Source organism: Pseudochaenichthys georgianus, chromosome 3, assembly GCF_902827115.2.
Source record: "Pseudochaenichthys georgianus chromosome 3, fPseGeo1.2, whole genome shotgun sequence".
In the NCBI taxonomy this organism is placed as follows: domain Eukaryota; kingdom Metazoa; phylum Chordata; class Actinopteri; order Perciformes; family Channichthyidae; genus Pseudochaenichthys; species Pseudochaenichthys georgianus.
This window is the reverse complement of record NC_047505.1, coordinates 50,859,955-50,874,010: the sequence shown is the minus strand read 5'-3', so window position 1 is coordinate 50,874,010 and position 14,056 is coordinate 50,859,955. Positions and strand designations below refer to the sequence as shown.

Genomic DNA, 14,056 nt, shown 5'->3' with positions numbered 1-14,056 from the left:
AGAGAGCAGGGACTTTCGAGCGGCTCTTTTGTGAGAAAGAGCTATATTCCTGACTGGCTGGGCGGATTGCAAACCACGCCCCGTAAAACTCCCAAAAAGTTTTGTGAAGCCGCCATTTTATTATCCTCGCATTAGCATTATTAGCATTAGCATTATTAGCATTAGCATTAGCCCAGCGCAGAGAAACGCAGAGAGACTAACTTATGGCAACACAAAATAAAACATGGGAGCGGTGGAGATGAGGAGGTGTCGGCGTTCTGGCGATTTACTCGAAGGCTCAGTAGAAGCTGCTGGGACTCCCAGCAGCTTCTACTGAGCCTTCCCTAACTCCGGGGACTTCCGGCGGCAGTATACGCCGTGAAGTGGTTTGCGGCCCTGCCCAGTAAACCCAAAGCAGAAGAAGAAGAAGTGACGTCAGCGGCTCATTTGCCTAATCCACCCCCAGGGACTTTCTCCGGTGTGAAACGCGATCTGAACTCAGTTCATGAGAACTAAGAGTCCTCATGAACTGAGTTCGCATGAACCTTGTGGGAAAAGTACCGCAGTCTGAATGCGCCTAATGAGTTCTTTGTCACCAAATGTCTCTCAGAGGGGCGTGGGGAGGGGCTCCTTATTTTCATCTAAAGTGACAGGACAGAGAAATCAGCACTTTGGAAACAGGGCTGAAACAGAGGGGATTATGGGTAATGCTGCAATGATCAGAGACATGTTTTGTATATATCTGAGACCTGTGATATATTGATGGAAACAGTATAATAGGGGACCTTTAAGGGGGGGGGGGGCTCAGGCGGAGTTTTTCTTGAGGAAGTTGATGAGTCCGTTGGTGGAGGCGTCGTGGGAGTGGACCTCCGCGGCGTCCTTCAGCTCGGCCTCATCGTCTTGCAGAGCTGTTTGCCCAGTTCCACTCTAATGATGCGGGGGAGGGGAAAAGATCAGAATCAGGAATCGATAACACTTTAATGGTCAGATCAAGTCTGACATGTGACTTGCATCCCAGCAGCTCCATGTGTGACATCAACACGGACAACATCCAGACACAACACATGACAAACAAACAACAAACATTGAACATAACGGCTCGATCACTGAGAGAGAACATGCTCAGAGAGACTTCAGCGTGCATTTGATCTGGATTCAGCTCTGTGTTTACTGAGAGGACTGACTGGAGCACAAAGGATGCTTCAAAGGATGCTTCAAAGGTTGCTTCAAAGGATGAGGCAGAGTTCAATGGGTTTTAACAAAACAACCGAATACCGAATACTCACCCCCACTGGTCGAAACTGTTGATCTCCCACATCACACCCTGGATGAAGATCTTGTGCTCATACATCGCTAAAAAACAATAAAGAATAATTATTGTCCCAACACAAAACAGAGGGGGTTAAGGGTTTTCAATTCAATGGGATTTCAGAGTTTATATATTATATTTATAATTATACCATTGGCTGTTCTCACCTATCAGCGCTCCCAGTGTGTACGGGCTCAGCTTCTTGAAGACGATAGAGTTGGTCGGCCTGTTTCCTTGGAATACCTGCGGGAAAGAAAGGGAGACATTTACATAAATATTTTTTGTCAAATGTGAAATGTAGATGGAATTTCAGTCGATCTCACTCTCAATCATTCAAAAATGATCGTGTGTGATGGCCAGCGTGGCGCTTCCTGATAATTTCCGAGGTTATAATGCGTAACCACGGTCACTGGAGGGCGCTATTCATCATAGGAGTTCTTACTTAGTCATTTAGTACTTTCTTACGTGGAGCAAAGAGCTGGGTGTGAGTAACATGAGATAACTGCATCTTCCTTATTACAGACTGAAGGTCGTTCATTCCGTATGTAGGAGGGAGCCATATGTTAAAATGTACAATTTGATATATTATGTGTGTGAATAGATATATTTGAACATTATAATCTTTTGTTATTATTATATCGTTGTAAAATTGACGTCATATCCGACTGCAGCTGCTGGTAATTAGAAGAGAGAAGGAGAAAAGAATCACGGAGCAATATCGTTTTTTGACCTTTGAAAATATGTGTTTGTACTGATATCTTTGTTTCAGTAAAGAGTCAACCAAGCGTTGCTGAAACGTTGTTTTTGTTGGAGTCAAGCTTGTTGCAACTTGCGGATGAATGCATTTTGGATTACATTACATTGCATTTAGCTGACTTACAATAAGTGCATTCGACCAGGAAGACACAAACTTGAAGAAAACAGAACCATAAAGTCCAACATGTTGTGACTCGACAGATATGTTGGGTTTAGTTATGCTTTTATTTTGAAAGTAATATTTCCGGTCATTTCAGATCCCACAGTTCCTGCCTTTGTGTGTGTCCCGCCCGTGAGACTGCTTGGCCCTGCCCTGATTGTTGTCACCTGTGCCCATCCCCCTCACCTATATATAGCCCTGGTGTGTCTTTGTTCCTTTGTCAGTTCGTTATGTTTCATGTCGTGAGCACCCAGGCCTTTTGACTCCTGATACCTTGGGATTTAGACCTTTTGTGTTGCTGTACAACTTTGTTTTGGCTTTTTATCTACTTTCTATTTTTTGTGAAAGTACGATTTAGTTTGTGATTAAAGAACATTCTATTTTTGGACATCTGTCTCCGAGTCCTGCTTTTGGGTCCTGCGTCCTGTGTCTCGGTTCATAACAGTACGAACTGACCAAAATATGGACCCAGCGGATTCGGAGACGGTGAAGATAGCTCAAGGGAACAAGACTACACCGGCATGAGGAGCAGCTGGGCGCCATCAACCTGGGGGTGAGGGGCCTGACCGGCCGTCTGGAAAATGTTCAAGCCTCCGTCAATACTCCGGTGAGTCACCTTGCCGAACAGCTGCACCGTGTCCTCGCTCACCTGGAAGCTGGTTCATCCCCTCAGCACCCTGCTGCTGCTCACACACCTATTGTTCCAGCTGACCATGTGCCACTCCATGCTCCACCGCCTCGTCTGGCACCTCTAGAGCGATTCTCCGGTGACTGCCGCCCTTTCATTGTTCATTGTGATCTCCATTATAAATATAACCCTGCTGCATTCCCCACCGATCACTCCAAAGTGGCCTTCATGGTGAGCCACTTAACGGGGAGAGCAGCGGCCTGGGCTACGTCCGAATGGGACTATGCCATTGAGTTCAGGACCCTTGCAGCAGATAGTGGCTGGAATTCTGCAGCACTGCTCGACGCCTTTTTGTCTGGTCTTTCGGATTCCCTTAAAGACCAGTTGATACCTTTGGACCTCCCAGAAGACTTGGATTCTGTCATTGCACTGGCCGTTCGAATAGACTGGCCGAAAGACAAAAAGAAAGGTTCAAGAGTCTGGCACGTCTGCCTCGACACCAAGGGGACACGCCAAGCCATCGTCCCGCCTGGAGACCTCCTACCGATACTCCTCCTGAGAGAAGAGTGCTCCCTAGTGTTTCAGAGGAGCCCATGCAGTCGGGTCGGGCTAAGTTGACTCCGGAGGAACGTCTTCGGCGCATTCAGGAGGGCAGGTGTTTTTACGGTGGGGAGCAGGGGCACCTCCTGGCTTCATGTACAGCAAGAGATCGGGCTCATCAGGGACGAGGAGGACCCTGGTGAGCCGACTGTCATCTGGTACCTTGACACAGGTACAAGTAAAGTAGACAGACATGTTTTAACTCGGGGTTCTCATAGACTCTGGTGCGGATGAAAGTTTAATGGATTGGGGGTTGGCCAAGAAGTGGAACTGTGGGGTAATTCCTTTGACGTTAAAGGCCTCTGCTCTGGATGGTCGGTTATTATTTACCGGTACCCACTGTACTATGCCCATTTGAAGTACGCATACTGAACACATGACTTTCCATTTATTTGACTCTGCCTCAGCATCCACTTATTCTTGGTTACCCGTGGTTAGTCAAGCACAACCCACACATGGACTGGGAGAGTTAAGGGATGGGGAGAGGACTGCAAGCATCTAACCTGGCTGGAATACGCCCACAATTCTCTTCCCACCTCTGCCACAGGTCTGACTCCCTTCCAGTGCGTCTTTGGCTACCAACCTCCCGCGTTTGCTGAGACTGAAAGGAGGTCTTGGTCCCGTCTGCACATGCCCTGGTCAGACGTTGCCATCACAATCTGGGCGAACCCTTCTAAGGAGTTCTTCTTCAATGAAAAGGGGGGCTGACCGACACCGCCGGCCAGCTCCAGTGTACCAGCCTGGGCAGAAGGTGTGGTTGTCCACGAAAGATCTACCCCTCCATGTCGCTTCAAGAAAATTAGGTTTGTTGGTCCCTTTCCAATAACGAAGATCGTGAACCCTGTGTCTGTGCGCCTGCGACTCCCCAGGTCCCTGCGGGTCCACCCTACATTCCACGTTGGAAGATCAAGCCTGTCAAGGAAAGCAGTTTGGTGCCCGCAACTAAACTTAAGCTTTTTATCTACTTTCTATTTTTGTGAAAGTACGATTTAGTTTGTGATTAAAGAACATTCTATTTTTGGACATCTGTCTCCAAATCCTGCTTTTGGGTCCTGCGTCCTGTGTCTCGGTTCATAACACACCAGGTTTCATTGAGCCAAAACATTTCAAGTGCTACTCAACTGGCTTAGATAAGCCAGTCCTGTATTAGTATATAAGTGCTCTGTTAGTAATTCTATCGCTCGAAGTGGAGTCGAGAGAGATGAGTTTTTCAGTCTGCGCCGGAAGGTGTGTAAGCTATCTGCTGTCCTGATGTCAATGTCTCATTCCACCGTTTTGGAGCCAGGATAGCAAACCCACGTGTTTGTGCTGATGGGAAACTCGGGTCCCGCTCGGATTAGACGGAACTACACTGTATATAATAAGGCTTTTCTTTTCTTGATCAGACTCACTTTGTGCGGCAGGATTTTCTCCAGATCTGCTCCACTCAGGCCGCCGGCCTCCAGCTCCTTCCTGGCCTCCTCCGTGGTTTTCCCCTTCATCAGAGCCTCCGTCTGCGCCAGGAAGTTAGCCAGCAGGATCTACACACACACACACACACACACACACACACACACACACACACACACACACACCTTCAGATCAAGTTCATGACAGTGTGTGTTTATATCTTGCGAGCCTTGTGTGGATATGCACATGTTTCTCATGTTTATCTATCATATTCAAATTGCACCGGTAAGGAGTTAGAGCTCTTTGGAGGATCGAAGTATGTATTTCCTAACTGTTCCAGGTAGGTAATACACACTTTGGGGTCAACACTCCTCAGAGGTCGCTAGTTTAGTTAGTGAGATGATTTTGTGAATGTGGCAAACTGTAACTTGAATTAATACTGTAAATAAATTAACTGTGAAATAATATGTTTGCATCATCTGCAGATCAGCCAGTACTTGATAGCACACACACTCCAACATTAGGAGGGGATCAATATCTCAAAGAACTTAATTATGTCAGTGGCTCAGTCGGGAGGGGCTTGGACTGTGAGCCGTAGGGTTGCCGGTTCAAGTCCCCCAACAGACCTAAATGTGGAGTGTGGACTGCTACTTGGAGAGGTCCCAGTTCACCTCCTGCCCTGCCGTGGTGCCCTTGAGCAAGGCACCGGACACCCCCTCACCCCCCCCATGTGACCATTACAGAGGGTTTCATCCTGTGGTACCTTGTGGTGCAGGTTTTCTCTGATGGGATGCTGTGACTGAGCTGGGATCAGGAAGTCTGAGGGCACCATGCGAGTTCCTGAGCGAGACACAGTTGAACTGCATTAGATTACGAAAAGGAAACATGGAGTAAATACATACAGAAAACCCTGCTGACAGATACAAGAGACCAGAGCTTCGATAAAGGGACGATGGAAATAATAAGGTCACGAATAAACAAAAGGCTAAGGGACTTTTGAAAGCCTGAGAGGCCGGTCGTCTCGTAATGTGACCAAGGAGATGGAATTAAGATAACACGGTTAGTAAAATGTATTGACTGACTTCCTGCATGCTGCCGTGTTTGAATGATCTTACCTTGGTGGATGAGCTGGTAGAAAGCGTGCTGCCCGTTGGTTCCCGGCTCTCCCCACACTATGGGCCCGGTGTGGTAGTTCACACGCGCTCCGTCTTTCGTGATGTACTTCCATTGGACTCCATGTCACCCTATAGGAGACACATGATCAACACTGTAAGCTGCCATCTCTGGTGGTTGGGAGACTACAGCAAAGCTCACCGTCGTTTTACTAAAACCACTAAGAAGATGTAGTTTTACAAAATCAATAGTCAATGAGATAAAACAACACATTTTACAATTTTAAAAAACGGGCACTAAATTGAGTCGTAACGTGCCACCTTTTCATAAGGGTTGTTGGTTGTTCCTAGAGTATCTAAAAGTACAATGGGAGCCAGAGCCTTTTCTTAATCAAGCTCCACATTTGTGGAATCAGCTTCCTGTTTGTGTTCGGGGGCGGCAGGCACCCTATCCGTTTTAAAGAGTGCACTTAAGACCTTCCTTTCTGATAAAGCTTATAGTTAGGGCTGATTAGATCAGCCCCTAGTTTTGCTGATATAGGCTTAGTGTGTCGGGGGACATCTTACTTCTTCCTTCTCTCTGTCTGTACCTGTGTCCTCTCATGTTTCCAATAACCCAGCTTCCCCAATGTCTTTCTTTTGGTGTCTCTATACGCTGGGATCCGGAGTCATGGATGATCCTGCGGTCCCGTGTCCTGATTCCGAGTCGTGACCTGCATTCCAAACATTTGGACTACCTATGTTGTAAATGTATTATCTCTTCGATTTACACACGGCATCTATTGCACGTCTGTCCGTCCTGGGAGAGGGATCCCTCCTCTGCTGCTCTCCCTGAGGTTTCTCCCATGTTCCCTTAAACTGGGGGTTTTCTCTGGAAGTGTTTCCTTGTACGATGTGAGGGTCTAAGGACAGAGGGTCGGAGGACAGAGGGTCTAAGGACAGAGGGTCTGAGGACAGAGGGTCTAAGGACAGAGGGTCTAAGGACAGAGGGTCTAAGGACAGAGGGTCTAAGGACAGAGGGTGTCGTATTGTCATACTGATATTCTGTACAAACTGTGAAGTCCACTGAGTAACATGTGTGATATTGGGCTATATAAATAAACATTGATTGATTGATTGTTTGATAAGTCATACATAAACCAAAAAAAGTCACAATACATAAATGACTTAAAAACACACATTTGACTTATATTTAAAGAAACAGGGGTGGGACTGATCAGAAGGAGTTACATTTAAGCAGATAAGCAATAGTAAAAAAGATAAATACAAATAATGTATTCCGTTTTTAAGGCCAAACATTGTTTCTAGTTTCAATAAAATACGACTATACAATAAAAGGCATACCAAATGATTCATGGTTATTCTAACTGCACATTATCGCTGTAAGATCTTATGTATGAATTGTTACTATTGTAAACATGTGTCTCTCCTGTTGGTATATCCTCATCTAACTGAAGAGAATAACATCGGATCCTCCTGCAGCGCTGTGGGCTCAGACCTGCTGGAAGTATGCGGTGAAGCGGTGCATGTACTGGTCGTAGGGCAGCATGGCGTGGGTCTCAGCGTGGAAGAAGTTGATGTACCAGATCCCGAGCAGAGCCAGCAGGACGGGAGCGTTCTGCTCCAGAGGAGCGCTGCGGAAGTGGTTATCCTGCCGGAGAGAGGGAGAGATCATCACTCACATGCTTCTCCTCTAGCTCCAGGGAGGGTTATATTAAAGGTCCCTATTACACTGCTTCCCATCAACATATCACAGGTCTCAGATATATCCAGACATGTCTCTGATTGGCTGAAACACCAAACAGATCATTGCAGCATTACCCATAATCCCCTCTGTTTCAGCCCTGTTTCCAAAGTGCTGATTCTCTGTCTGTTACTTCAGATGAAAACAAGGAGCCCCTCCCCACGCCCCTCTGAGAGACATTTGGTTACAAAGAACTCAATGGTGCTCTAGGAGGAGATTCAGGTGATAAGGGGGGGGGGGGGGGGGGGGTTACCTTGGTGCTGATTGGCTAATGGTTACACAAGACAACACATCGTTATGACATCACAAAGTGGCCAAAATCTGATCAGCTCATTTTCAGACAGGTTTTTATATAGAAATGGATCAAAAAGAGAGAGAATCTTTGTTCCTGAAACTATTCAGAGTCTCTTTCCACAGAGGGGACACATGTTGATGTAGAAGAGACATGGAGAAGAGGGGACACATGTTGATGTAGAGACACATGAAGAAGAGGGGACACATGGTGATGTAGAGAGACATGAAGAAGAGGGGACACATGTTGATGTAGAAGAGACATGAAGAAGAGGGGACACATGGTGATGTAGAAGAGACATGAAGAAGAGGGGACACATGTTGATGTAGAAGAGGACATGAAAAGAAGAGGGGACACATGTTGATGTAGAAGAGACGTGAAGAAGAGGAGACACATGTTGATGTAGAGAGACGTGAAGAAGAGGGGACACATGTTGATTGTAGAAGAGACATGGAGAAGAGAGGTACACATGTTGATGTAGAAGAGACCTGAAGAAGAGGGGACACATGTTGATGTAGAGGAGACATGGAGAAGAGGGGACACATGTTGATGTAGAAGAGACATGGAGAAGAGGGGACACATGTTGATGTAGAAGAGACATGAAGAAGAGGGGACACATGGTGATGTAGAAGAGACATGGAGAAGAGGGGACACATGGTGATGTAGAAGAGACATGAAGAAGAGGGGACACATGTTGATGTAGAAGAGACATGAAGAAGAGGGGAGTGCTGGAGAGTTGCCTACCATCCAGTGAGCTCCAGATAGAAGCTGTTCATAGTTTTCAAAGCCTGATGAGGAGAGGAGTAAAACTGTTAGTTCACTTCATCGACAGATATGTTAAAATAAGTTTCTCCGTAAAACATGCAAAAGCATCACTTCAAAGATTGTGCTGCAAGAAAAGTGTCTTGGATATAAATAAAGAAAAGCATTAAAAACACGACGATTTGACGAAAGTTGACCAGAACAACAATTAGTGTACTTTCAAGTTGTTTTTGATAATACAGCTCAGAAACTACAAAAGTCAGAAACTCACTAATTCAAAACACATACATTTAAATAATATGGCTTTGTGTTGCTTTCAGAGTACAGCAACGTGTGTACTTTACATACCAATGTGCAGAGCAATGGCCATCCCAATAGCAGACCAGAGGGAGAAACGACCTCCAACCCACTAAGAGAAACAACAGAGAAGACACTGAAGGTATATCCATGCAGAACGTGGGTTTCATAAAAGAGAGGCAATGTTCACACGTCAAAACTGCAATAGGAACATTCAGGAATTCATCGGTAGAGAATTCATGAATAATGGAACTAAACTTATTGCACATGCCTTCAAAAGAGAAACTAAAGATTTAGTTCAAACCGACACTTCAGCACACACATAAAAAACCGCATTGTATATTTTGATATTGAATATTTGCTAATAAAGATAAAAAAGCGATGTATTATTTTTGATTAATCTTTAAGAGTTGCTGTTCCTGGATCAATAACATTAACATTCCTTTGCATACATCCCTTTCTTCTGGTCTCCACTAGGGACAAGAAATACTGTTGATCTGTTCATTTCACGAGTCCAAAACACTGGCGCCGTTTCCCGTGATAAAAAGGGTATATTACATGTTACTAAATTCAGCTGTGTGACCTTTGATTCCCCTCAGCCTTTACAGCAACCTCTGCAGGAGAGAAGGTCGCTCCCAATAATAACCGAGGCAGAAGAGAGAGGAATCTGATTACAGGCAGCTGCCGGCCGCACAGGTCAAAGCCTTATCGTCTTATTTATAGCCGCTGCCGACTGCTTCCATCACGGCGTGTGATGAACACAAGACCTGAAGCACTCACATCCCAGAACTCAAACATGTTCTCCGTGTCGATGCCGAAGTCCTTCACTTTGGGCTGAGGGGGAGAAAGAGAGAAAAGATGGATGATTAGGATCAAAGAGAGAAGGTTTAACCGGCAAAATAATGCGTCTGACTTACTCCATTTGTGGAGAGAGCCACAAAGTGCTTGGCGACAGCAGCTTTCTGTTGAAACAGGAGAGAGAGGTTAAGACGGGAGGACGTTAGCTAACAACACAATGCTGTTTAAAAGCGGCTGCAAACTCACATCTTTGGCATGTTCGAGGAACCATTCCTTGGCCGAATTGGCATTGGTTATGGTCTCTTGGGTGGTGAATGTCTACAAATGGAGAATAACATCGTAGTAAATTCATATTAAACAAAGCCTTAAAGGTGGGGTAGGTACGTTTCAGAAACCGGCTCGAGATACACTTGTTGTTATATTCCATGGAATGCTCTTAACATCCTGATAGCAATGAATATCTGAAGTGCTTTGACAACAAATCCATAAAAAAATGTCATCTGTAGAAGCCGTGATACTGTAAAAAGTACAACCAATCCGTTTAGCCGGGGCCTCCCTGCCTGTCAGCCTTCGATCAGGGCACACATTTATCTCGTGCCCTCATTGGTCATGTGGGCGCTCGTGCGCGTTGGAGGAGGGGCTCTGTGAGGAAGTGGCAGATTTTCTCCGGTTGTGTATTTTCAAATTCTAGCGATCTCGAGTCGGTTTCTCAAACTTACCTACCCCACCTTTAATGTCCGGTAAAATGTAAACAAAAGGTATTGTACAGATTTGCCTTCAGAAGAGGAACTGCGAGTATAGAAAATGACGCATTAACACACATCACAAAGACTCTCATTGTTTATACGTGTCGGTGCTTTAAGATATTTGATTGTTACTGAATATGAAATAAAAACAAACATATGATTTGGAAAACACAGTTTATAATCTTTAAAGGGTTTCTCTCCCTGAGCATCTCTTGACTTGCAGTTCAACAGGATTCAAGTCTCTGTTCATTTACAGCGTACAACACCTCTGTCCTTAAATCCTTGCAGCACAAAAGGAAAAACTCTCCAAATAAATCCAACAATTTATTTATTTAATTTGGGGTCAACAAAAGATTGTGCACCAAATGATGGTAAAACGTACCTTGGATGCGATGATGAAGAGGGTTGTCTCGGCGTCCAGCTGTGCCAGGGTTTTAGTGATGTGCGTCCCATCAATGTTGGACACAAACCAAACACGTGGTCCCCCCTTGGAGTAAGGTTTCAGGGCCTCGGTCACCATCAGGGGGCCCTGCGAGACGAATCAGTTAAATTCAACCTCAGATAGAATAAGACTGCACTGTTTAAGGTCCCTGTGATACTGTCAAATATAAAATAGAAGAGACATGGAGAAGAGGGGACACATGTTGATGTAGAAGAGACATGAAGAAGAGGGGACACATGTTGATGTAGAAGAGAAATGAAGAAGAGGGGACACATGTTGATGTAGAAGAGACATGAAGAAGAGGGGACACATGTTGATGTAGAAGAGACATGAAGAAGAGGGGACACATGTTGATGTAGAAGAGACATGAAGAAGAGGGGACACATGTTGATGTAGAAGAGACATGAAGAAGAGGGGACACATGTTGATGTAGAAGAGACATGAAGAAGAGGGGACACATGTTGATGTAGAAGAGACATGAAGAAGAGGGGACACATGTTGATGTAGAAGAGACATGAAGAAGAGGGGACACATGTTGATGTAGAAGAGACATGAAGAAGAGGGGACACATGTTGATGTAGAAGAGACATGAAGAAGAGGGGACACATGTTGATGTAGAAGAGACATGAAGAAGAGGGGACACATGTTGATGTAGAAGAGACATGAAGAAGAGGGGACACATGTTGATGTAGAAGAGACATGAAGAAGAGGGGACACATGTTGATGTAGAAGAGACATGGAGAAGAGGGGACACATGTTGATGTAGAAGAGACATGAAGAAGAGGGGACACATGTTGATGTAGAAGAGACATGAAGAAGAGGGGACACATGTTGATGTAGAAGGGACATGGAGAAGAGGGGACACATGTTGATGTAGAAGAGACATGAAGAAGAGGGGACACATGTTGATGTAGAAGAGACATGAAGAAGAGGGGACACATGTTGATGTAGAAGAGACATGAAGAAGAGGGGACACATGTTGATGTAGAAGAGACATGAAGAAGAGGGGACACATGTTGATGTAGAAGAGACATGAAGAAGAGGGGACACATGTTGATGTAGAAGAGACATGGAGAAGAGGGGACACATGTTGATGTAGAAGAGACATGGAGAAGAGGGGACACATGTTGATGTAGAAGAGACATGAAGAAGAGGGGACACATGTTGATGTAGAAGAGACATGAAGAAGAGGGGACACATGTTGATGTAGAAGAGACATGGAGAAGAGGGGACACATGTTGATGTAGAAGAGACATGAAGAAGAGGGGACACATGTTGATGTAGAAGGGACATGGAGAAGAGGGGACACATGTTGATGTAGAAGAGACATGAAGAAGAGGGGACACATGTTGATGTAGAAGAGACATGAAGAAGAGGGGACACATGTTGATGTAGAAGAGACATGGAGAAGAGGGGACACATGTTGATGTAGAAGAGACATGAAGAAGAGGGGACCTTTAAAGGATGGAGCAGAAAAGCTTTTATTATGTAATTACTCGTTGAAGTTTTGCAATAAAATGCATCATCAAAGAAATTGCACTCACGAGGTCAGATCCTCCGATGCCGACGTTCACAACATCTGTGATGGCCTTCCCTGTGAAGCCCTTCCACTCACCGCTGCGAACTCTCTGCACAGACACAACAACGTTCTTTAACATGAGGATCGCTGCATCAAAGGCAGGACTGCATACTTGCTCGAGTGCAACAACAACACTTTGTGATTTGTATATTTCTGTTGGTGCATTTCCCTCACATGGCAGAAGCCCTTCATCTTCTCCAGAACCTTGTTGACGTCGGGCATCACGTCCTTACCGTCGACCATGATGGGCGTGTTGGAGCGGTTCCTCAGAGCCACATGGAGCACAGCGCGGTCCTAGATATAACACACACACACACACACACACACACACACACACACACACACACACACACACACACACACATATCATGTATACGTCACTTCAGGGGACATTACATTGACTTACATGCATTTCCTGGAGACCTATCCTAACCTAAGCAGCAGTTGCATTCACTGTATTAATGCAGATTTGAAACAAGCCAAAATGTACGTGGCAGAGTCACATGGAGTATAACCCAATCAAATCTAAAAACCTTCTAATGTTGACTTAGCACATAGATGCGGACCTTTTTAAAGCTTATTTCCTTACATGTTGTTCTGAATGTTTGTATCGTCATGGTAAAATGCACTTATTGAAATCCCATTGCTAAAAGCTGAATGAAATGTGAGGTTATCACTGCTGTAAATCAACTCAGATATGTAGTCAACCACGTATTCAAAGCATTTTAAAATGATGACAACATTGACATCATGTTTATATATAGCTGTATTATTGTATTCATAAGAAAACCCTCAATGAAACACATTCAAAATGCATTGTGAATTATGTTGGCTTTGATAACGGTGTCGAGTGAATCTGAGTGAGCACCTCGGTGAAGTTGATCTTCTCTCCGCTGAACATCTTCTCTCTCGCAGCTTCGATGCCTCTCGACTTGCCCTGAAAGACACAATACATGTTGGATGGTGTCTTCAGATTCAAACTGTTTATTTTAACATGTTATAACATATTAGCCTGGCCCAGGTTCGTTCAGAGATAGGTCATTGTTCTTGGTATACTGTATAAAACATACGGTCTATTGCTGGAACACTGGATGGTTGCCGATGTATTAGTTCAGTGATTCTCAAACTTTTTCAATCATGTTCCCCCTTTGAAAAAGAAATGCAGCCACGTACCCCCTGATCAGCGCAACAACTCTTTGTTAGGGAAGAAATGACTATATATATAAAGAGGTACAGTACGGCGCTGCACCATCGGTGTCTGATTCATTAAAACAACAACAGTAACTGAGAAACACTTAAAGGTGGGGTAGGTAAGTTTCAGAAACCGGCTCGAGATACGCTTTTTGTTATATTCCATGCCTACCTGCCTGTCAGCCTTCCATCGGGGCACAAACTTACCTCGTGCCCTCATTGGTCATGTGCGTGTTCGTGTGTGTTGGAGGCGGGGCTCTGTGAGGAAGTGG

The 14,056-nt window shown here is 45.0% G+C and overlaps 1 protein-coding gene across 1 annotated transcript in view; it reads right to left on the bottom strand.

The window, feature by feature from the left end:
• Positions 1-646: 646 nt before the first annotated feature.
• gpib (glucose-6-phosphate isomerase b) overlaps positions 647-14,056 on the bottom strand; it is a 16,337-nt gene continuing 2,927 nt past the window's right edge. Inside the window, 18 exon segments of the mRNA XM_034079871.2 lie at positions 647-875; positions 878-906; positions 1,266-1,332; positions 1,456-1,531; positions 4,824-4,952; positions 5,585-5,661; positions 5,937-6,044; positions 6,047-6,065; positions 7,432-7,584; positions 8,714-8,757; positions 9,080-9,140; positions 9,809-9,862; positions 9,946-9,990; positions 10,073-10,144; positions 10,955-11,101; positions 12,559-12,642; positions 12,768-12,887; positions 13,462-13,530. Coding sequence (XP_033935762.1) covers positions 784-875; positions 878-906; positions 1,266-1,332; positions 1,456-1,531; positions 4,824-4,952; positions 5,585-5,661; positions 5,937-6,044; positions 6,047-6,065; positions 7,432-7,584; positions 8,714-8,757; positions 9,080-9,140; positions 9,809-9,862; positions 9,946-9,990; positions 10,073-10,144; positions 10,955-11,101; positions 12,559-12,642; positions 12,768-12,887; positions 13,462-13,530 — 1,446 coding nt within the window. The 3' untranslated portion in view covers positions 647-783.